The sequence below is a fragment of the Physeter macrocephalus genome, chromosome 14, assembly GCF_002837175.3.
Source record: "Physeter macrocephalus isolate SW-GA chromosome 14, ASM283717v5, whole genome shotgun sequence".
NCBI classification, from domain to species: Eukaryota; Metazoa; Chordata; class Mammalia; order Artiodactyla; family Physeteridae; genus Physeter; species Physeter macrocephalus.
The window spans coordinates 102,007,968-102,034,167 of NC_041227.1; the positions used below are offsets into that span (position 1 = coordinate 102,007,968).

The window sequence follows — 26,200 nt, forward strand, 5'->3', positions numbered from 1 at the left end:
GAAGGAAAGAAATCATAAAGATCAGAGCAGAAATAAATGAAATAGAAACAAAGAAAACAGTAGCAAAGGTCCATAAAACTAAAAGTTGGCTCTTTGAGAAAATAAACAAAATTGATAAACCTTTAGCCAGACTCATCAAGAGAAAAAGGGAGAGGACTCAAATCAATACAATTAGAAATGAAAAAGGAGAAATTACAACTGACACTGTATAAATACAAAGGATTATAAGAGACTACTACAAGCAACTATATGACAATAAAATGGACAACCTGGAAGAAATGGAAAAATTCTTGGAAAGGTACAACTTTCCAAGACTGCACCAGGAAGAATTAGAAAATATAAACAGACAAATCACAAGTAATGAAATTGAAACCATAATTAAAAATCTTCCAACAAATAAAAGTCCAGGACCAGAACATTTAGAGAAGACCTAACACCTATCCTTCTCAAACTCTTCCAAAAAATTGCAGAGGGAGGAACACTCTCAAACTCGTTCTACAAGGCCACCATCCTCGATACCAAAACCAGACAAAAATATCACAAAAAAAGAAAATTACAGACCAATATCACTGATGAACATAGACGCAAAAATCCTCAACAAAATACTAGCAAACCGAATCCAATAGCACATTAAAAGGATCATACACCATGATCAAGTGGGATTTATCCCAGGGATGTAAGGATTTTCAATATATGCAAATCAATTGATGTGATACACCATATTAACAAATTAAAGAATAAAAACCACATGATCATCTCAATAGATGCAGAGAAAGCTTTTCACAAAATTCAACACCCATTTATGATGAAAACTCTCCAGAAAGTGGGCAAAGAGGGAACCTACCTCAACATAATAAAGGCCATATACAACAAACTCACAGTAAACATCATTCTCAATGGTGAAAAACTGAAAGCATTTCCTCTAAGATGAGGAACAAGACAAAGATGTCCACTCTCAACACTATTATTCAACATAGTTTTGGAAGTCCTAGCCATGGCAATCAGAGAAGAAAAGGAAATAAAAGGAATCCAGATTGGAAAAGAAGTAAAACTGTCACTGTTTGCAGATGATATGATACTATACATAGAAAACCCTAAAGATGCCACCAGAAAACTACTAGAGCTAATCAATGAATTTAGTAAAGTTGAGGGATACCAAGTTAATGCACAGAAATCTTTTGCATTCCTATAGACTAACAGTGAAAGATCAGAGAGAGAAATTAAGGAAACAATCCTATTTACGACTGCAACAAAAAGAATAAAATACCTAGAAATAAACCTACCTAAGGAGGCAGAAGACCTGTACTCAGAAAACTATAAAACACTGATGAAAGAAATCAAAGATGACACAAACAGATGGAGAGGTATACCATGTTCTTGGATTGGAAGAATCAATCCTGTGCAAATGACTATACTACCCAAAGCATTTTTCACAGAACTAGAACAAAAAATTTTACAATTTGTATGGAAACACAAAAGATCCAGACTAGCCAAAGCAATCTTGAGAAAGAAAAACGGAAATGGAGGAATTAGGTTCCCTGTCTTCAGACTATACTACAAAGCTACAGTAATCAATACAGTATGGTATTGGCACAGAAACAGAAATATAGATCAATGGTACAGGATAGAAAGCCCAGAGATAAAAGCACGCACCTATGGTAACCTAATCTATGACAAAGGAGGCAAGGACATACAATGCAGAAAAGACAGCCTCTTCAATAAGTGATGCTGGGAAAACAGGACAGCTACAGATAAAAGAATGAAATTAGAACACTGCCTAACACCATACACAAAAATAAACTCAAAATGGATTAAAGACCTAAATGTAAGACCGGTCACTACAAAACTCTTAGGGGAAAACATACGAAGAACACTGTATGACATAAATCATAGCAAGACCTTTTTAAATCCACCTCCTAGAGTAATGAAAATAAAAACAAAAGTAAGCAAATGGGACCTAATTAAACTTAAAAGCTTTTGCACAGCAAAGGAAACCATAAACAAGACAAAAAGACAACCCTCAGAATGGGAGAAAATATTTGCAAATGAAGCAACGGACAAAGGATTAATCTCCAAAATATACAAATAGCTCATGCAGCTCAATATCAAAAAAACAAACAACCCAATCAAAAAATGGAAGGACGACCTAAATAGACATTTCTCCAAAGAAGACATATAGATGGCCAAGAGGCACATGAAAAGATGCTTAACATCACTAATTAGTAGAGAAATGCAAATCACAACTACAGTGAGGTATCACCCCACACAGATCAGAATGGCCATCATCAAAAAATCTACAAAAAAAAAAAGCCAAAAAAAAAAAAAAGTCTACAAACAGTAAATGCTGGAGACGGTGCAGAGAAAAGGGAACCCTCTTTCACTGTTGGTGGGAATGTAACTGATACAGCCACTATGGAGAACAGTATGCAGGTTCCTTTAAACAAAAAAACAAACAACCCAATCAAAAAATGGAAGGACGACCTAAATAGACATTTCTCCAAAGAAGACATATAGATGGCCAAGAGGCACATGAAAAGATGCTTAACATCACTAATTAGTAGAGAAATGCAAATCAAAACTACAGTGAGGTATCACCTCACACAGATCAGAATGGCCATCATCAAAAAATCTACAAAAAAAAAGCCAAAAAAAAAAAAAAAGTCTACAAACAGTAAATGCTGGAGACGGTGCAGAGAAAAGGGAACCCTCTTTCACTGTTGGTGGGAATGTAACTGATACAGCCACTATGGAGAACAGTATGCAGGTTCCTTTAAAAATTAAAAATAGAACTACCATATGACCCAGCAATCTCACAACTGGGCATATACTCTGAGAAAACCATAATTCAAAAAGTCACATGTACCTCAATGTTCACTGCAGCATTATTTACAGTAGCCAGGACATGGAAACAACTTAAATTTCCATTGACAAATGAATGGATAAAGAAGATGTGGTACATATATATAGTGGAATATTACTCAGCCATAAAAAGGAATGAAAACTGGGTCATTTGTAGAGATGTGTATGGACCTAGAGTTTGTCATACAGAGTGAAGTAAGTTGGAAAGAGAAAAACAAATATATTAATGCATGTATGTGGAATCTAGGAAAATGGTACAGATGAACCTAGTTCGAGGGCAGGAATAGAGATGTAGACGTAGTGAATGGACATGTAGACACAGGGAGGGAAAGCGAGGGTGGGATGAATTGGGAGGCTAGGTTTGACATAAATACACTATCAGGTGTAAAATATTGGGTTGGGCCAACCTAATAGATAGCTAGTGAGAACCTCCGGTATAGCACAGGGAGCTCAACTCCATGCTCTGTGATGACCTAGATGGGTGGGATGGGGGGAAGTGGGTGGGAGGGAGGTCAAAGAGGGAGGGGATATATGTATACATATAGCTGATTCTCTTCATTGTACAGCAGAAACTAACACAACACTGTAAAGCAATTATACTCCAAAAAAAAAACACGATGGGCAACAATGAAAGTCTTATTCAGATTAATGAAACATTCAAATAGTGTAATTTATCAAAGTGAAAATAATGCTTTTTCCTTTAACCATGAAAATATCAACCTGCCCCTAAGAATAAAAATCACATATACAAAACTAGCTCTCTTATATAACTAACACTGTTTGAAGACCTTTACTCTTTTAGACTTTCAAGCAAAACAGTGGTAGAACAATCAGGCAGCATCTTAATAAACAAGTAAAATAATATATGAAGTTTAGGAAACTGTAATTCCCCGGTTGCTTGTGGTGGTTATGCCACATGATCTTTTAAAGGCAAAAGAAAAAATAAATATTCCTTTACCTTGTAAGATGGCAGGAAACACAAAATTCCTTGGCTCACAGTCTGGCACACAGATAACACAAGTGCTCCCACTTCATCCTGGAACTCAAATGTTTCCGTGTGCTGGAAGGTAGCACAGAGATTGCGACCCTTGGGGCCTGACCCAATGGTGCCAACCCAAACCTAGAATATAAATATGTCAGTATTAGAGTTATGCTTAAATGAGGCAGGCAAATTAGCATTTAATTTGGGAGCTTTAATTACGTGTATGTCAAAAAAAGATCAAGCAATGAGTTTAGAGAAAATTTACTTTTAAATTGTTGGGGTTTTTTCCTATTATTTTTAATTAATTATATATAGATTTAATTTATGAAAGTTTTACTTTAGGCAGACCACTGAATTCTCTTAGGATGAAAGAAAAACAGGTTATATTTATGTATTTCCTCAACAGCTTTACAAAATTAAGCAGGTAACATTTTGTTAGATGACAGGAACAAATGAAATGAATAAATCAGAAATGAATCCAAAATAAAAGATGAGGGCTGGTACGATCTGCTATAGTTAAGTCTCTAAGATTCAATTATGACAGGAACTACTGTTTCACAAATTCCCTGATGCTCAAAGATCTATAGTCAGAAAATCAGACCCCCCAAATTTTACAGTTATGTGCAATTCCTCTGCATTCACATAAGTCTAGCCTTAGTATAGTTAATTTGACTAAGAGAAAGTACAAATTTTATTAGTATTCTAAAGACAATACAAACACTTCAGATTGTTGAAAAATGTAATACTCTTATATTTGGAAATGATACACAAGATTGAGGTACATTTTGCAAGATGATATCTGATGGATACCAGTTTAATCAACTTTAAACCAAATGATCAACTAGTAATAAGACAAACTGATAGTATGTGTTTCTTGATATGATACAATGGGAAGCAACAATATCACTTATATAGTATTCTTACCAAACACTTTAACTTGAATCTTATCATAAGAAAACAATCAGAAAAATCCAGATTATAAAATATTCCTAAGGACAACTGGTGACTTGAATTCTTTAAAAATGTCATGAAAGAGAAAAAAAGGGCAAGGAAACTATTTTAAGGACTAAAGAGACATGAACTGGTGCAGCCACTATGGAAAACTGTATGGAGGTTCCTCAAAAAACTAAAAATAGAACTACCATATGATCCAGCAATTCCAATTCTGGGAGTATATCTGAAGAAAACAAAAACACTAATTTGAAAAGATACATGTACCCCAATATTCATAGCAGTGTTATTTCCAATAGCTAAAGATATGGAAGCAACCTAAATGTCCATCACAGATGAATGGATAAAGAAGATGTGGTACACACACACACACACACACACACACACACACACACACACACACACACACACACAATATGGAAGAGTACTCAGCCATAAAAAAGAATGAAATCTTGCCATTTGCAACAACATGGATGGACCTGGAGGGTATTAGGCTAAGTGAAATAAGTCAGACAGAGAAAGACAAATACTGTATGTTATCACTTACATGTGGAATCTAAAAAATACAACACAAATGAATATAACAAAACAGAGAAGATTCCCAAATAGAACAAACTAGTGGTTACTAGTGGGGGGAAGGGCAAGATAGGGGTAGGAAATCAAGAGGTACAAACTACTATGTATAAAATAAATAAGCTACAAGGATATATTGTACCGCATAGGGATAATAGCCAATATTTTATAACTTTAAATGGAGTATAAACTTTAAATGGAGTTTTTATAATCTATAAAAACTTTGAATCACTATGTTGTACACCTGAAACTAATATTGCAAATCAACTATACTTCAGTCTAAAATAAGAAAGAAAAAAAAAAACTAAAGAGACTTGAAAACCAAATGCAATATATAATAGTTGACTGAATCCTGAATCAAGAATAAGAAAAATAAACATGTATAAAAGACACACTGGGAGCATTCGGTGCCCTGAGAGTGAAGCTACAAGAGTGGACCTTTCTTGGGGATAACCAAACCTACGCCAAGAGAACAGGCTAGAAAGAGGCAGTTCTGTGGTGTTCTTGGTCACACATTTATGGAGTTTCTGAACGGCAGTGGAGACTACTGCCAGGCGCAGCACGACCTCTATGAAGACAAGTGAACTGTAGAAATTCATTACTACTCCACCAAGAAGCCCCCATAAGAGTGGCTAACCTGGACAGAGAATTGTTGAACTGAAATCCACAGAGCAGTTTTTACAAGAGTTCTGACCTGGATGGGGTAAACCTCAGTGCGCTTCCTTTCTATTGCTTCAGTATTACTGGATTGAAGAATTGCTGCTTCTTGTTAGGAGGTTCATTTCATTTCCCATTACTCCCAACTTCATACTCGAAAGCACTGAGAATTTCAAGTGGAGTATACTGAAGTAGACTCAGTTTCTTTGCATCATTTCTGTATTCAATTTTTAAAATTCTTTCATAACCCTTTTGAGTGTTTTTTAACTAAACTAACACGGCTCGAATGAACCGCCCAGCTCCTGTGGAAGTCACTTACAAGAACGTGAGATTTCTCATTACACACAATCCAACTAATGCAACCTTAAACAAATTTATAGAGGAACTTAAGAAGTATGGTTACCACGATAGTAAGAGTATGTGAAGCAATTTATGACACTACTCTTGTGGAGAAAGAAGGCATCCATGTTCTCGATTGGCCTTTTGATGATGGTGTACCACCATCTAACCAGATGGTTGATGACTGGTTAAGTCTTGTGAAAATTAAGTTTCATGAAGACCCTGGTTGTTGTACTGCCTTTCATTGTGTTGCAGGCCTTGGGAGAGGTCCATTGCTTGTCATCCTAGCATTAATTGAAGGTGGAATGAAATATGAAGATGCAGTACAGTTCATAAGACAAAAGCGGCATGGAGCTTCTAACAGCAAGCAACTTTTGTATTTGGAGAAGTATCGTCCTAAAATGTGGCTGTGCTTCAAAGACTCCAATGGTCATAGAAACAACTGTTGCATTCAATAAAACTGGGGTGCCTGATGCCATTGCTTGGAAGTGGAACCTAGACAGACGGAATTTGTCATACATGTTAGCCAGCACGTTGGCTTGGTAAAGTCTGATGAAACCTCCATAGAAGTGTCAAAAAGCAGTTTTACCAGGCCACAAGCCTGGCAGAATTGCAACCTCTTTGTTTGGGTTATGATCAACCTACTTAGCCACTTAGCAAAGGATTCTTTCCGTTCAGCATTTAAAATGTGCTTATCGTTTGTACCAAATGACCTTTCCTGAAATCATGCAGTACTGAGTCATGTCTTTAAATCTGTTTCCATGCCAGAATCTTGTCAATATATAAGAAATTTAGAAAGACTAGGTGCCAAAATACCTAGCACAATACTTGTATATTTTTAGTATGATATAGAACTAAAATTCAAGGAACTATGAAAACACTGGACCTTATGTGGTTTATTCCTTCCAGCATTTCCAACATAGAAAGTAGGGCCTATGAGGTTATTTGCTCACGATATGTTTACATCTTCCACATTCATATCAGTATACATCAGATTTGCTTGATTTTTTTTAATTAACCAAGTCTTACAGTGATTATTTAATGTCTTTCTATAAAACTCATTTTGTGCTGTTATAGAAAATCTACACTGTACAGAAGCACATGTCTTTAATGTCTCCAGACAAAAAAGCCTTACAGTTAATTTTAATGTTTGCACTTTGGGGTGTAACTTACAGGGAGGGCCTGAAAAAAGAATGGGAGGGGGCTATTAAGTATTTTTAGTAAAATGTTGCCTTTGTCTTGTGAAGAACATGTAGAATATGTACTTTAATTTAGTAAACATTTTTTAAAGGTAGAAATACTTTGTTATTGTAGCTAAAACAATTCTTAATCATAAAATTTCTGAAATTCTTGTAATTTTTTTTCAAACTTATCTGAAGTTGTTTACCAACTTATTTTTGTTTGAAGTGTGATTCTCAACCTCTCTTGCCAAAAAAAAAAAAAGTGGGTTTCTGCTAATGAATTGAGCAGACATTTAATGTTTCATGTCTTTTGAGCTGTGTAACTTAATATGTGGATACTTGACAATTTGTTTTATTATGTAATTGATAAAATGGTGATGAGTATTAACGTTAGCTCAACCATACATTTATACTGTCCCGGAACATGTGGTTATAGTTCTGTGGGAGAAATAATTTGTCAGTGTTCACCAGCTTGTAAAAATCTAGTGTGAGAGCTTAAACATTAAATAAATGATGAAATGCATTTATCATCAAAAAAAAAAAGAAGACACATTGGGAATATATGGAAAAATATAGATTCTACTGTATCAATATTAAATTGCTTGTATATGATCATGATACTGTGGTTATGCAAGATTATGTACTTGTTCTTAGGAGAAACATGCTAAACTAATTAAGGGCAAGGTGTCACTATGTCTACAAATTACTTTCTAATACCATAACCAAAATTAATGTAATCATCAACATTTTGCAATACTACTCTTCTCTTCTTTTGTCTCATATATATACAGATGCAAAATGTTAAAAACTGATAAATCTAGGTTAAGGGTATAACGATATTCACTATATTAATACTATTTTTTCCATTTTTCAAGTTATAATTTTTTAAATAAAAATTTGGGGTGATCAAGGAATGAATGAGCAAACAAAATGTGATACACATACACACACACACACACACACACACACACACACACACACACACACACACACACCTGGAATATTACTCAGCCTTAAAAAGGAAGGAAATTCTGATTCATGTTACAAGGATGAACCTTGAAGACACCAGGCTAAGTGAAATAAACTAATCACAAAAATCTTGTGATTCCACTTACATGAGGTATTTAGAATAGTCAAATTCATAAAAACAAAAAGTGGAATGGTGGTTACCAGGAGCTGAGAGGAGGGGGGAATGGAGAATTGTTTAAGAATAGAATTTCAGTGTTGCTAGATGAAAAAGCTCTAGAGATTGGTTATATACAACAGTGGGAATATACTTAACAAAACTGAACTATACACTTAAAAATGGTTAAGATGGTAAATTTTTACAACATGTGTTTTTTACCATAATTAAAATAAAAAATAAACTTTTTAAAAGTTGGGGGAAATATAACAGAATCCAGCTGAACTAGCATTATTATTATTGTTAATTATTATTTAGCAACATTACAGGTTAAATAGGCTTTTGTGCACTAGACTGAGAACACAGAACCTATAATAACATTCTTTTGAAAATATATATGCTGAATTTACTAATAACTTCCCATATTTATTTGAACCTCTAAGGAAAACATCTTGAAAATGTGCAACATATATCTTTCCTTTGCTACTGCTTATAGCAATGTTTCTACACGGGAGCATTCTGGATTTTGGAAAGCACAATCCTTGGTTATATAGGAGTTTAGCATTCAAGGCTCTCACCTACTAAATGCCAGTAATTTCCAAAAATACTTCTTGGTTGAAAACTATAGCTCTTTATAAAGAACTAGAATTGTATTAGGCCCACAGGTGGTATTAAGCATGTAGCTAACCACTTTAAATTACTTCCTAAAAAGAAATAGAAGGCAGACAGACACATGACAATTCAAACATTCTTAGGAAAATTAAAGTAACATTTACATGGTATTGTTATAAAAAATTAAAATCTGGGCTTCCCTGGTGGTGCAGTGGTTAAGAATCTGCCTGCCAATGCAAGGGACACAGGTTCGAGCCCTGGACCAGGAAGATCCCACATGCCGCAGAGCAACTAAGCCCGTGTGCCACAACTACTGAGCTTGTGCTCTAGAGCCCACAAGACACAACTACTGAAACCTGCACGCCTAGAGCCCATGCTCCACAACAAGAGAAGCCTGCGCACCACAACGGAGAATCCCCCGCTCACCACAACTAGAGAAGCCCACAGCAACGACGACCCAACACAGCTAAAAATAAAAACAAACAAACAAACGAATAAATAAATAAATAATAAAATTAAAATCTTAAGTCACAGGACTCATAAGAATACTTTTAATTCATTTCAGATATTCAAACGTGCTGAACACTTGCTAACTAATATCAGGTATTAATCTAGGTGCAGTGGAAAGATGAGGATGTAAAAATTAGAATAAGGATATACCATAGTCTAATGGAAAAGAAAAACACAAATAATTAAACAATTAGGAACTACAGTAAAAAAAAAAGTTGAATTTTTGTTTTCTTTTTCATTTTCATTAAAAAACTTAAAACTTACTTAAATAAGGAAATTGCAATACAGTCTTTGCCTTGAAAGTGTATATCTTTACTCACTGGGTTGAAGGAATGCTATTTATTGGTATTTCCTTTTGTTGACACTACCAAATAGCTGACAAATTTTCCTTTATTCTAAAACTGAAATGTTGACTTTCCTATCAGGATTTGTTTGCCAGTACTTCAGTTACCTTTTAATTTGTTTATCATTATACTGAGGTAAAAAGACTAAGAGCCTTCAAAAAAAAAACAACAAAAACAAAACCTAACCTGTGAGTTATTAATGACATGATTAGCCTCCAGTTGGATAGTAAAATTAACACCAAGTTCTGATGAAAAGGATTTCATTGGTGATAATGTCCCAGATGTCAAAACAATCGTCCAAACCTTGCCATTAATATCTGAAAAGGCCTAAAAGGAAACAATATTAGATACATAAAATCATCTTTAAAACTGTCAAGCACATTTATTTAATTGTTGGTATTGAGCAAGAAGACAGAATTCTCATTTACAGCATGATAAGCTTACCACAGCTGGATTTAAGCACCAAAAATTCAACACATGAACTGCTGTTTTCTGTCGTAAACGTTTCTTATTTTTTGGTAGAACCAAGAACCCATTTTTATCTGAAGTATCAGTCTGATTTACCCAAGCGTAAGTCTGTTGAATAGCGACTTTATAATCATCTGCAAATCTAAATGAAAATAAAATGGTAATTAAATGGGAAAATTTTAGATAACATTGCCCCCCACCAACAACCCACACCACTAAATTCAGTAATCCTTATAGAAATAAGGCATTAAATCTTAGTCAGTCCCCCCTTACAGAGGTTAGATATCACTTAAATATCACCCTTTATCACTTCCCATCCCTATGTTCAAACATTACATAAATCATGGCAGAGCCAGAATTAAAATGCAAGCCTCCTAACTCCTAGTTCAGAGCTCTTTGCATTCTATGTTACATCATTAGTTATAAAATAGTTAACGGTATTATTGTTAAAGAAACTAAAAAGTGGGTTAAACTTTTTTATTGCATGAGAAAATAGAAAGACAATTTTTACTGAAATTTTAGGAAACTAATTTTTAAGTTCCTTTAAAATGTGGATCTCAGTCTTCATCTATTTTTAATGAAAGTACTAAACCAGACGATCTCCGTGATCCCATCCAGCTTATAATTTCTCTCAATAAGAGGCTATAAACACCTAAGCTTAAACAGAATAAAATTTGGTATTCTCTACCATGTCCTCACGGTAATACCGACTGTTAATTTTACCCTTAGAGAGATCAGAATTCAAAGTTCAAGTCAGGAACCCTGCACTATGTGGAGGGAATTTTATAAAAATACTGGGAGCTAAAAACTATAAAACTCTTAGAAGAAAACATATAGGAAAATCTTCATGACATCATATTTGGCTATGTTCAATGGATCCCAAAAGCACAAGCAATAAAAGAAAAAAAATTCGATAAAATGGACTGCATCAAAATTTCAAAACTTTTGTGCATCGAAGAATACTATCAAGAGAGTGAAAAGAGAACCCAAAGAATGGGAGAAAATATTTGTAAAGCAAATATCTGATAAAGGATTAATATGCAAAATAACTCCTACAACTCAACAACAAAAACCCCATTCAAAAATGGACAAAGGACTTGAGTAGACACTTCTCCAATGAAGATATAGAAATGGACAATAAACACATGAAAAGATGCTCAACATCTCTAGTCATTAGGGAATGGTAAATCAAAACCATAAGCAGATACCACTTTATACCCATTAGAATGGCTATGATCCAAAAAACAAAAAATAACAAGTATTGGTAAGGATGTAGAGAAATTGGGAACTCTTGTGCATAACTATGTGAATCTAGAATATGCAGCTGCTATGACAAACAGCACACTGGCTCCTCAAAAAGTTAAATACAGAATTACTATATAATCCTGCAATTCTACTGCTAGGTATGCACCCAGAAGAACTGAAAGCAGGGACTCAAACAGATACTAGTACATCAATGTTCACTGCAGCATGATTCACAATATGCAAAAGCTAGAAACAAAACAAATGTCTACCAATGTAAAAATGGATAAACAAAATGTGGTATATATACACATGGAATATTATTCAGCCCTAAAAAGGAATGACATATGTTACAACATGGATTAACCTTGAAAACATTAGATTGTATGATTCCACTTATATGAGACACCTAGAAAGGGCAAATCCATAGAAATGAAAGTAGGACAGAGGTTACCGAAGGCTGTGGTGAGAGGGAAATGGAAGATACTGTTTCATGGGTATAGAGTTCCTGTTTGGGATGATGAAAAAGTTCTAGAAATCGACAGTGGTGGTAGCTGTACAACAATGTGAACATACTTAATGCTATTAAAATGTACACTTAAAAATGGTAAATTTTATATTGTGTATATTTTACCATAAAAAAACACTTTAAAAAATACTGGAACCAGGTAGTACTACAACTTAAGGAGTAGTGTGTGGGAAGTTGACTGCTTTTCATTTCCCACATTTCATTAAATAGAGGATTTACACAATAAGAGAGACTTTCTGACACTGGAAGAAACATATCTAGATTATACTTAAAAGAAAACTTAAATTTAGTCTTAGAGGACTTTAATGCTGAATTAATTAATTGTATTTATTTACTGGTTTCAATACTCATTTTCATTAATAAAAACTAACATCAATTGACTGAGTCTGTGCCAGTAAGTAAGAGCAATATTTATACCACTTGTTTATCACTATCCCATGTACTCATATAAAATTAGTAGGTATTAAACACATGCTAGCACCCAATAAGGCTAATATTTTTAAGAGGAAGAACACAGACCAGATTATCTTCACTTACCTGCTATTTTGCCTAAAAAGATAGTCAAGCACCATAAAAAGTCCTTTGAGCATTATTTGAGTTGAAGCACTAATAATAGGTACTTCTCTTGCCTCCTCTTTACCATGAACTGATGAGACTTTTTCTTCTTTTTGAAGGATAGTAGAAAAATGTCCCTATAAGGAATTACCATATTAATTGTACCGGGGAGGGGGGGAGGGAAAGAGGGGGAAAACAAAATTCTTAAAACTGTAATAAAACCCAAATGAAATATACACTGAAATTTTAGTCAAACATTAATATACAAATGCTAACAATATATTTTGAATTCCCATATATTCTCAAATTCTCTTCAAAGACTTATTTAAATAAGAAGTTACACATTTAGGAGGTTCATTACTTCTTCAGGCAATTAGGGTTTTATTCAGTGCCCTTCAAAAGCAATGAACTAAATAAAAATGTACCAAATAGTTTTTAAAAAGCTTAAAAGATTTGACATGCCACTTAAATGCCTGAATTATTTCCAGAAAGTACTCTGATGCTGAGAATAATATGACTATGTGACAAGCAAAAGTAAAAGAACAGGGCTTCCCTGGTGGCGCAGTGGTTGAGAGTCCGCCTGCCGATGCAGGGGACACGAGTTCGTGCCCCGGTCTGGGAAGATCCCACATGCCGCGGAGCAGCTGGGCCCGCGAGCCATGGCCGCTGAGCCTGTGCGTCCGGAGCTTGTGCTCCGCAACGGGAGAGGCCACAACAGTGAGAGGCCCGCGTACCAAAAAAAAAAAAAAAAAAAAAAGTAAAAGAACAACTCAAAGAAAGAATACATGCTAGATACTGAATGTATGCTAACTGGCTCATTAGTTTTTACATGGCTCATAAGCTTAAATACAGATAGAAGTGTGGACATTAAGACAAAATAATAAAATAGAAAAGTATGTTTTCCCAGATTGTGAAAGAGAAAACACTGAATATTGAAGCAATAAAAGATACTGGTGACAACTCTGATGTTTGACAATAAAATGTGTGTTCAATGAAAATAAAATGGGAAAATAGTTAAGATAAATAAGACAGATAAATTTCAATATTCAGATATATTGTGAAATAATAGACATTTTAAAAAGTAAAATTAGGCTCCACTGAACAAAACTTTAAAGGATACAAATATATTTTTCAAAAAGAAACAAAGAACAAAAAAGACAACATGAACTTGGAAAAACATTCGGCACTACAAATTATTAATGATATTAATGAAAAACAAGTATTAAATTGTTCTTTTTAAAAAATCAACTTCCCTGAGAAACACCTTACAGGAAGGCTACTATTCCTCTCCAACACTGGCAGACAACTGGCAATTTACTCTGTAAAACTACAGAACTTCTGAACTCCTGAAGGTAAGGAACTGTAGTAAAAACAAAAGGACTGAATGACATTCTACATACTGAACCATGAGACAACTCCAAGGCTACTTCTGGCTAGGTTACCTAAACAATGACAAATGGGTTTATAGACAAATAGCACACTAAGCAAATGGGGAAACACACACATAGACACAGACAGGTAATTATTACTTCATAGAAACCTAGAGTTGTATTAAAAATTTAATCAAGTAAGTTACATGAGATGACTATCATAAACTATGATAATATATATACATAATGATATGTACACTGAATAGTAATATAATTATGCTGAGAAAATGGAGAGTGAAGAAAGGGAAAGAAGGAGGGAGGAAAAGGAGAAAGGGAGGGACAGAGAGGAAAAGAGAGGATGAGTATGAGTGTGTGTGTGTGTGTGTGTGCGTGCATGTGTGAGAGAGAGAGAGAAAAGTGTGTGTGTGTAAAGGAGCTAAATCATCATCATACTTAATAGGAAGTCAATAGAGAATATCAAGAATTGAAAACTCGAAAGTAGCAGAATCCACATGTTATTTAGAAAATTGGGGTTAAACATCAGAGGCAGCCACTATAAGAGTTATAAGAGGGCTTCCCTGGTGGCGCAGAGATTGAGAGTCCACCTGCCGATGCAGGGGACACGGCTTCGTGCCCCGGTCCGGGAAGATCCCACATGCCGCGGAGCAGCTGGGCCCGTGAGCCATGGCCATTGAGCCTGCGCGTCCGGAGCCTGTGCTCCGCAACGAGAGAGGCCACAGCAGTGAGAGGCCCGCGTAACGCAAAACAAAACAACAAAAAAAAAGAGTTAAAAGAGCCACTGAGAATGAAAACTGGGACAGAGGAGTGGCACAAATGAATGCTTTTCTTGATAGTAGTAATTGACTTTTAAATTATGTTCATACGTTACTGTGGTAAAATTAACTTGTAAAAAATTTAATAATCACAATGATGAATTTCTTAAGATGAAAGGAAATTTCCTTAACCTAATTTTAAAAATAACTAAAAATCCTACAGCATCTATGGAATGAGAAAAAGTATTTTCAAATCATATATCCAATACATTGTTCATACCCAGAATACATAAAGAACTTACAGTCAATAAAAGACACCACAATTTCAAAAATGGGCAAAGAATTTGAATATAGATTTCTCCAAAGAAGATACATAAATGGACAATAAGCAGTTGAAAAAATGCTTGGCATTATGAGTCATTAGGGAAATGAAAATCAAATCACATGAAGATACCACTTCATTTCTCCTGGGAAGATTATAATAAAAAGAGATAATAACAAGTGTTGGTGAGGATGTGGAAGAAATTAGAATCCTCATACATTATTGATGGAATTGTAAAATGGTACAGCCCCTTTGGAAAAGTTTGGCAGTTCCTCAAAATGTTAAACATAGAGTTACCATATGGGCCAGCAATTCTATTCTTAAGTATATACCCAAGAGAACTGAAAATACATGTCCACACAAAAATCTGTCTATGAATGGTCATAGCTGCATTGTTTATAACAGCCAAAAAGTAGAAACAACTGATAATGGATAAATAAAATATAGTATATTCATAAAATGTAATATTATTTGGTAATAAAAAGGAATGAAGTATTCATAGATGAACCTACAACATAGATGAACCTTGAGAACATTACACAAAGTGAAAGAAGGCAGTCACAAAACACCACATATTGTGTTTCCATTAACATAAAATGTCCAGAATAGGTAGATCCACAGAAACAGAAAGTAGATTAATGGTTTCCAGGATCTGGGGTAGGAGGAAATGGGAGTGACTAATTGCTAATGTGTACAAGGTTCCTTTCTGAGGTGATAAAAATGTTCTGAAATTACACAGCAGTGGTAATTGCACAACTCTATGACTACACAAAAAAACCACTGAATTGTATACTCTAAAAGGGTAAATTTCATGGCATGTGAATTGTATCTCAAACTGTTAAAAAATTTTTTTTTAAAATACAGCAGACATATTGATAAATGGTGTAATACTAGTAATACAGTCCTTTTAAAGCAAGCAACAAGATTAGGATGTCTTTTTACTGTGATGAATCATGTACTAAAAGTTTAAGCTAGCAAAGTAAGAAATGAATAAAATGTGAAGGAAATGGAAAGAAAGAAAATAGCCATATTCATAGACAGGATGACTGTCTACACAGAAAATTTAATAATCTATAGATGAACCTATAGGATAGTCCAACAAAGTGGCTGATTGTAAGAATCAACTACCATCCTTATACACCAATAACAATTAGAAAATGCAATTTCTAAATTATACCATTTGAAAAAGAAACAAACTTTAACTTACTCAGGAATAAATCTAACCAAAAGTACCTAAGACTTTCAAAAATTATAAAATTTTATTGAAAGATATATATAGAGAGATAATAAATGATTAGAATTCTACCTTGTTCATGAATGGAAAAACTTCATATTGTAAATAAGTCAATTCTTTCTAAACTAATCCGTAAATTCAATGCAATTCCAGTCAAAATTCCAACAGAATTGTTCATAGAAATTTATAAGCTAAGTCTAAAATTCAGATGGCAGAGTAAGGCGAAGAACAGCCAGGATCATTCCAAAGGAAAATCAAGTGAGGAGATATGCCCTACCATGCATCAGCATTTTTCTAATGCTACAGTGATTAACAAATAGGATAACTTAGATAAACAGAATCAAAGAACACAATAGAGTCCAGAAATAAGCTTATACATAAACGAAAATCAAATATGTGGCAGATGTGGCATTACAAATCAGAGTGAAATGGATGGATAATTTAGTAAATGATGCTGAGAAAAGCCATACAGAAAATAAAATGGATTACATATCTCACAACATAAACAAAAATGAATCCTAGGCTGATTGAAAACATTTATTAGAAAAAACTTTAACACTTTTAGAAGAAAATGTTGCAGAGCGTAAGAAAAGCTTGATTAAACTCAAATATCACAATTCATAAAAGAAAAAACAATGATACATTTGAATGCACTAAAATTTTAAAACTTATAAAAAAAACACCATAAACAAACCATAGATACAAGAATATATATGTAATACAATAAGCAACGAAGAATTAATATTTACCATATATAAAGGAAACAATCAGAGATACATACAAATATATATTTTCAAAGATGTTCATATCAGGACCTTTTCTTATCCTGGGAAAACTGGCAACAACCTGTATTTCAAATGCCAGATTAGTCAAATAATTTAGAATATGTGCACTCACAAAAACGCTACACTGCAACTAAAAATCATGTGAAAGAATTTTTATTAAAATAGGAAAGTATTCATATCACTAAATGAAGAGGTGAAAATAAATATGTATCATCTCAAAAATTTATGTTAAGCGATTATATGCATAGAAGACATAGGTAGACACAAATCTAAAAGTTAATAATAATCATTTTTAAGTTTATGAGTTTTTTTTTCCTCTGTACCTTTCTCTGTATTTTCCAAGTTTTTTCCTTTGACGTATATTTTATTTGTACATTTTTTATAGAGTGCACTAATCTTAAGTGTATAGGTCACTAAACACAAGCACACACACACACACACACACACACACACACACATGCACACACTTGTGTGTGTGATTTTAAATCAGGATTCAAAACATTCCTCAAATCCCAGAAAGTTCCCTTGTGTCCCTTCTCAGCCCAAACTACTCCTTACCCCTGCACTGGTAACCAGTATTCTGACTTCTATTAGCATAATTATGTTTGTCTGTTCTTAAATTTCATAAAAATGAAGTCATACAGTTTGTACTCTTTTGTGCTCGTTTCTCTTATGCAACGTTATGTCTGTAAGATTCATTCATACGGTTGTGGTGGCAGTGGTTCATTTTGTAAATTGCTGTATAGTAGTCTACTGTATGAATATCCCACAATTTATTTAACCCATTTTACTGTTGATATGAAAAGTCTTTAGAATGCACAAAGTTTATGCAAAAAAATGAAAAAGTGTCATATGAAAAACTACTTATGATACATTGCACTTTAAAAATTCAGGGCAAAAATTATAAGTACAGTCTGATTAAAATATATTCTTAATACTCATATGCCCATAAGGCTAGTTCATGTTAGCAACAGTTCTTACCTTTTTTGGTTCAGAAACCTCTTTAAAACTATATGAGGAAAACTATAAAACTCTGATAAAAGAAATCAAAGATCTAAATAAGTGGAGAGATACTCCATGTTCATGGATAGGAACACTCAATATTGTTCAGATGTCAGCTCTTCCCAGACTGATTTACAGATTGAATGCAGTCCCAATCAAAATCCCACCAAGTTACTTGGTGGATACTGACAAACTGATTCTGACGCAGAAAGCTCGGTCTCTGTGCACCGTGCCAAACTGAATCTCGAAGATAAGAGTTTTAGGTGAAGTAGAAGAGGATAGGTTTATTGCTTTGCCACTCAGAGGGAGATAAAACAGCCTCATGCCCCTGAAAAACTGTGTCCCCCAACCCTGGAGGATTTGGTGAGGGGTTTTATAGCAATAGTTCAAGGATGGGGTTGCTGACAAGATTAGGGTGTGTGCAGGGCCTGTACTCCTTTGATCTCCTCTCAGGTGGTCTCCTAATCTTGATTAGCTTCTCTGGTTCCTTTAATCTTGCCTCCGGTAGTTTCTTGGCTTCTCCTCCCTTGTCTCTGCATCCCCTCCCTTCCCTAGCAACTGTTCCAATCTGCCCTTTGGAACCCAGGGAAGGTCATGGAGGCTGGAGTCTGTTCCCTATATACAAGAAATGGGGGACAGAAAGGCTTCCATGCCCAGGAGCCTCATAGGGGCTCAGTTTCAATTCTAAGTTTATATGGAAAGGTGAAAGACTCAGAATAGCAAACACAATGCTGAAGAACAAAGTCAGAGGACTGACACTACCTGACTTCAAGACTTACTATAAAGCTACAGTAATCAAGACAGTGTGGAACTGATGAAGGAACAGACAAGTATATCAATGGAAAAGAATAGAGAGCCCAGAAATGGGCCAACACAAATATAGCCAACTGATCTTTTGTCAAAGGAGCAAAGATAATCCAATGGAGAAAGGATGGTCTTTTCAACCAGTGGTGACAGAGTAACATCTACACCCCAAGAAATGAATCTAGACACAGAACTTACACCCTTCACAAAGATTAACTCAAAATGGACCACAGACCTAAATATAAAATACAAAACTATAAAACTTGTAGAAGAAAAGATAGGAGAAAATCAAGGTGACTTTGGGTTTGGTGATGAATTTTTAGTTGCAACACCAAAAGCAGGATCCATCAAAGAAAATAATTTGAACTTTATTAAAACTAAAAACTTATGCTCTATGAAAGACTCCATTAATAGGACGAAAAAACAAGCCACAGGCTGGAAGAATATATTTGCAAACACGTATCAGATGAAGGTCTTGTATACAAAATACCCAAAGAACTCTTAAAACTCAACAATAAGAAAACAAACAACTCAATTAAAAAGTAGGCAAAATATCTGAAGAGATACCTCACCAAATAAAATATGTAGATGGAAAATAAGCATGTGAAAAGATGCTCCACATCATACGTCATTAGGGAAATGTAAATTAAAACAACAATGAGATACTACTACATATCTATTAGAATGGCTAACATTCAAAACACTGACAACACCAAATGTTGGCAAGGTTGTGGAACAACAGGAACTCTTATTCACTGCCTGTGGGAATGTAAAATGGTACAATCACCTTGGAAGATAGTTTAGCAGTTTATTGCAAGCTAAACATAGTCTTACCATACAATCCAGCGATTGTGCTCCTAAGTATTTATCCAAATGAGCAGGAAGTATGTCCATACAAAAACATGCACACAAATGTTTATAGCAGCTTTAGTCATAATTGCTGAAACTTGGAAACGACCAATATGTCTTTCAGTAGGTAAATGGATAAACAAACTGTGGTACATACATACAATAAATATAGTTCAGAAATAAAAAGGAATGAGTTATCAAACCACAAAAAGACATGGAGGAACCTTAAATGTATACTGTTAAGTGGAAGAAGCCAGTCTAAAAAGACCACATACTGTATGATTACAACTATATAACGTTCTGGAAAAGGCAACACTATGGAGTCAGAAAAACAAAAAAATCAGTGGTTGCCAGAGGTTCAGCAGAGGAAATAAAGCATGTTGAAGGGATGAATAAGTGCAACACAGAAGATTTTTAAGGCAATGAAAGTATTCTGTATGATACTGTAACAGTAGATACGTGACTTTATGTTTTCATAACAACTCATAGAACTGTACGTACAACACAAAAAGTGTACCCTAACATAAACTATGGACTTTAGTTAAAAATAATGTAACCAATATTGGTTCAATTGTAATAAATGTACTACTATTGCAAGATGTTAATAATAAGAGAATCTATAGTATCTGTGAATATTCGGTGGTTGGGGGTGGTGGTATATGAGAATTCTGTCCTTTTGCTCACTTTTTCTATAAACCTATAACAAACACTTTAAAAGTAAAGTCAATTAAAATAAATAAATAATAACAAAAAGAGAAAGTAAAAACATTCTCACCTGCAAAAAACACAAAAAAATAACCCCAAACAAACACTCTTTTGAGAATAACGTGTAAGTCATGAAGGTTCTATCCAGAAAAACGTACAAAAGTAAATACTCATAAAATTTTGAATGTAATTTCATAAGGCTCACAGTATCCCACAGCCCACCCATAATCTCTATATACCCAGGTTTATAACCTCTAAGTTAAGGAGAATAAAACATGAATTTCTTACCTTTTTATTTTCCAAATTTTTAACTTTTATAATTGACAAAATATTTATAACCTAAAAATACTGACTTCTTTTAGCTTTAAACAAAGCAATTAATTCCGTATTAATTAAGCCGTATATCCTTCAAACTAATAATGCTACTTGTTCATCTATAATTTATGCCATCATTTAAAGATTATCAAACTTACATAATAAAATAAAATTTTGAAACAATTAACTCGCTACTTTTTAAAAAATTTACTCTGGATTAACTATTCACTATTAAGTCATTTCTAATTCACTAAATAAATTTCACAGGTAGAAAAAAAACTTACCTGCAAAATGGGAAAAGTAGCAGCGGTTATGCCCATTTTGTGTAAATTTAAGAGCATTTCACTTCCACTCCATACTTTACAGGATGATTCATAACCCCTTTCCACAAGATGTTCAGAGTTTGCTTCTAACCAACTGGAATAAAATAAAACAATTCCATCAACCAGTATCATCCTTATGTGCACTACTTCAACAGAGCAAAGAGAAATGTGATACATTGATCTGTATTCCTTGAAGCTCTGAGCACATATATGTGGATTAATTAAGACACATTTTAAATAGCATGGATGTTTCATATTGCAAAATAAATACACAGCTAAAAAAGTAAGCTTTTACTCAAAAGAGAAAGATGCATGTGATTCCCCATTTGTGTTTTGTGGATTCACACTGCTTTACTTGTCTGTCTCTCCAACTGACAGTCAGGTCTTAGGAGCTTATCCCAAATGCACATAAAAGGAAATACAAAAAAGCCTAATAGGGACTTCCCTGGTGGCACAGTGGTTAAGAATCCACCTGCCAATGCAGGGCACATGGGTTTGAGCCCTGGTCCGGGAAGGTCCCACATGCTGTGGGGCAACTAAGCCTGCACTCCACAACTACTGAGCCTGCGCTCTAGAGCCCATGAGCCACAACTACTGAGCCTGCATGCCACAATTACTGAAGCCCACGTGCCTAGAGCCTGTGCTCCGCAACAAGACAAGCCCGCCCACCGCAACCAAGAGTAGCCCATGCTCGGCGCAACCAGAGAAAGCCTGCGTGCAGCAACGAAGACCCAACGCAGCCAAAAATAAAATAAATAAATAAAAATTTAAAAGTCTAATAAAAAGATTATAGTGTTAAATATTAACACCAGAAAGAGAATTATTAGAAAATATATAAATATATTCATTTATACACACACACACACACACACTCACACACACACACACACAGACATCTGTACATTCAATGAGTGCTTAAATGCCTATATTATGCCAGACACTATACTGGATAGTGGAAATACAGCAGTAAATAAAATAGGCAAGGTCCTTATTCTCATGGAAATTAGATTCTACTAAGAGAGACAGAAATAAACTTAGAAACAAATCCATGAACAAGACAATATCAGGTAGTGACAGTGATATAATGAAAATAAACTGGATTAATGTAATCTAACTGCTACTTTAATTTGAATGTCAAGGAAGCTCTTCTTGAGGTGACATATATTCTAACTGAATACAAAAAGTATTCAGTCATGGGAGGATCAGGGGAAAAAGAGTACTCCAAGTAGAAGAATACCTGGTGCAAAGATCCTCAGGTGATTAACAAATTTTGCTTATTTAAAGACCTGAAAGAAAGCCAATGTATTTGGACCACAATGGGCAGAAAGGAATAATGGTATGAGCAATGTTAGAGTGACAAGCAGGAATCAGATCATGTTGGGCCAGGATAAGAAGTCTGGATTCTCTTCAGAGTGCAATGGGAAGATTTTAAACAGAAAATTTTAAATAAGAGAGAGATCATCTATTTTAAGTGTTTAAAAGATGATTCCAGTTTATAAGCCAGAATGGATTACAGGAGAAAGGCAAAAATGAAAGGAGAGACCTATTAGGAGGCTGTTAAGTTGTTCTAGTTGAGGGATGATTCTGGGATGACAGGTATGAAACTGAAGGATTTGAGATATATTGTGTAGGTGGCATTTATAAAACTTACTGATGAATTGGATGAGGTGAGGCAGTAATCAAGGATAATACTTAGATTTTTGATTTGAGGAACTGGTTGGTATTATTTGCTTAGACAAAGAAGACAGGGGCGGTGTGGGGGAGTAGGTAGGGGAAGGAAAGGAGTGTTTTGGAAAGTTGAAATTTTATATCCAAACAGAGAAAGTATAGTTGGGTATATGAAAACAGCATTCCACGGAGAGGTTGGGACAGACACAGATTCAGGCCTCATTTGCACTGCTTTAGGGTTATGTAAATTAAGGAGAGTACAGAACTAGGAAAGAAATGAGGTCCCAAGACCAAGCCCTGAGGTACTTCAACATTTAGACATCAAACAAAGTAAGAACTATCAAAAGCAACTGAGAAAGAACGAACTGTGAGGAGGAGGAAAACCAGATGTCATGGAAGCCGTCTACGAAAACACATTCCTGTGTGTCTGCTCTACCCTCACTACTTCACTTCTAACACCTCTGGTCTCTACACGTATGTGGGGTTTTTTCCCACACAAGCAATTCTCTGAGACATCAGATGGGTGTCCTATAATTCAATTCAATTTTGACACTAATTGGAGTTAGCACAGACCCTACTGATTAAGCACTCAGTCTCACAAGACTGTCCCTCCCACCCCCAACCTCAGATGCCAGCTGTAAAAGTCCAGGTTGTCATCTGTGCTTCTGACCAAGCAGCTATAAATCAGAGGCTCCCATGACCCCCTCCTCAAGTTTGAGCATTTATTAGAACAGCTCACAGAAATCAGGAAAACATTTACCAGTTTATTATATAATAAAGGATTAACAGTCAGATGAAGAGATATATAGGGTGAGGTCTGGAAGGGTCCCAAGCACAGAAGCTTCCGTCCTTGTGGAGGTGAAGTGCACCCCACTCCAAGTACATAGGTGTGTTCACCAATGCAGAAGCTCTCTGAATCCTGTACTTTTGGTATTTTTATGAAGACTTCATTACAAAGACATGATGGAACATTAACTCAATATCCAGCCCTTCTCCTCTTCCCAGAGGGAAGGTGGGCTGAAAGTTCCAACTTTTAAACATGCCTTGGTCTTTCTAGTGACCAGACCCATCCAGGAACCCACAAACCCATCACCTCATTAGAACAAAAGACAGACCCGTCATCCAGGAAATCCCAGGGGATTTAGCTCTGTCAGGAACTGGGGCCAAAAATGAAATAGTAAAACAGAAAATGCTTTTATCACTTAGGAAATTATAAAGGTTTTAGGACTTCCGTGCCAGGAACTGGGGACAGAGACCAATATATTGAATACATATTTTCTATTATTCCACAGAAGATAAGACAAAAACACTTTTCATAAAGGTGGTAGTCAACAGTATCCAACAATGCTGAGAGGCTAAGCGAAATAACAGAAAAATAACCTTTGCACTTAGCGATCTCTGGATCATTGGAGATCTCGATAAGGACAGTTTCAGTAGAATTATGCAGACAGCAACACTACTGGGATGGATAAGGAAAGAATGGGAAGTGAGAAAATAGAATCAGCACCTATACACAACTCTTTCAACAAATTATGCTGTGAAATAGAAATGACAAACTTCTACATGGAAAAAATACCACAAGGAAAGACACAAGCATATAGTAAAATGGAGGGGAAAACGTTTGCAACTCTTATCACAAGCAAAGGGCCAATTTTCAAAGAACATCTACAAATAAATAAGAAAAAGAACCATAAAAACAAGAACAAAAAAAGGACAGAAATGTCAACAGAGAGTTGACAGAAAAGGAAATATATATGGCCCTTAAAAATGCTTAATCTGGGCTTCCCTGGTGGCGCAGTGCTTGAGAGTCCGCCTGCTGATGCAGGGGACATGGGTTCGTGCCTCGGTCTGGGAGGATCCCACATGCTGCTGAGCAGCTGGGCCCGTGAGCCATGGCCGCTGAGCCTGCACGTCCGGAGCCTGTGCTCCGCAACAGGAGAGGCCACAGCGCTGAGACGCCCCCGTACTGCAAAAAAAAAAAAAAAACGCTTAATCTCACAATAAGAGAAATGTAAATGAGGGACTTCCCTGGTGGTCCAGCAGTTTAGACTCCACGCTCCCAATGCAGGGGCCCGGGTTCGATCCCTGGTCAGGGAACTAGATCCTGCATGCTGCAACTAAAGATCTCGCACGTCGCAGCAAAGATCCCGTGTGCCACAGCAAAAATCCCGCATGCCACAACTAAGACCTGGCGCAGCCAAATAAATAAATACATCTTTTTTTTAAAAAAAAGAGAAATGTAAATGAAAAGTACACTGGGATACTTTTCACCCATCAGGTTAGAAAAAAAACAACTTTCAGATTCTCATATATTGCTGGTCAGAGTATAAATTAGTCTTCCACTCACCCATCTACTGTGTAAATTTTTAAAATACATATCAAAATTACATGTAGATCTATGCTTTGACCCAAGAATCCCACTTCTAAAAATTTTGCTATAGATATACTCCCAGACATATGAAAGGGCATATGTTCAAAGTTATTTGTTACAGCAAGGTAATAGCAAAAGATTGTAAAACAACCTCAATATCTACTATCAGAGGCTGGTTAAATAAACCACTGTACATCCATGCAATGGAATTCTAGGCAACTATTTTTTTAAAACTGAGAAAGCTTTCTAGATCTTGATATGGAAAGATCTCCAAAATATACTGGTAAGTGAAAAAAGGCAAGATACAGAAAAACGTACATATAAAGTACAATACCTACAGTTAACAATACTGTATTATATACTTTAAAATTTGCTAAAAGGTTATGTCTTATATGAAGTGTTCTTATCACAAATAATAATAAATAAAGAGGGCAGAAGGAAACTTCTAGAGGCAATGAGTATGTTTATGTCAAAAACCGTGGTGATGGTTTCACAGATGTATACTTATCTCAAACTCATCAAGTTTTATACATTAAATATTAATAGTTTTATATATGTCAATCATACCTCAATAAACTGGCTTTTAAAAAATAAAACATATATATATATTTTTGGGGGGTGGGGCTGCATTGGGTCTTCATTGCTGCGTGCGGACTTTCTCTAGTTGCGGCGAGCGGGGGCTACTCTTTGTTGTGGCGCGCGAGCTTCTCACTGCGGTGGCTTCTCTAGTTGTGGAACATGGGCTCAAGGCACG

At 35.3% G+C, this 26,200-nt stretch overlaps 1 protein-coding gene and 1 pseudogene across 5 annotated transcripts in view; one reads left to right on the plus strand and one right to left on the minus strand.

The window, feature by feature from the left end:
• Nucleotides 1-26,200, minus strand: part of BRIP1 (BRCA1 interacting DNA helicase 1) — a 207,940-nt gene that overhangs the window by 94,119 nt on the left and 87,621 nt on the right. For 4 of the 5 annotated variants that reach the window (XM_024127738.2, XM_024127737.2, XM_028498970.2 and 1 more), the window contains 5 exons: nucleotides 21,369-21,501; nucleotides 12,908-13,062; nucleotides 10,576-10,741; nucleotides 10,318-10,458; nucleotides 3,818-3,979 (listed from right to left, as the gene is read on the minus strand). In XM_024127738.2, coding sequence (XP_023983506.1) covers nucleotides 3,818-3,979; nucleotides 10,318-10,458; nucleotides 10,576-10,741; nucleotides 12,908-13,062; nucleotides 21,369-21,501 — 757 coding nt within the window. The remainder of the gene's footprint in view (nucleotides 1-3,817; nucleotides 3,980-10,317; nucleotides 10,459-10,575; nucleotides 10,742-12,907; nucleotides 13,063-21,368; nucleotides 21,502-26,200) is intronic. The other variant, XM_055090075.1, reaches the window with a different exon arrangement.
• Nucleotides 6,250-6,880, plus strand: LOC102982319 (protein tyrosine phosphatase type IVA 1-like; annotated as a pseudogene).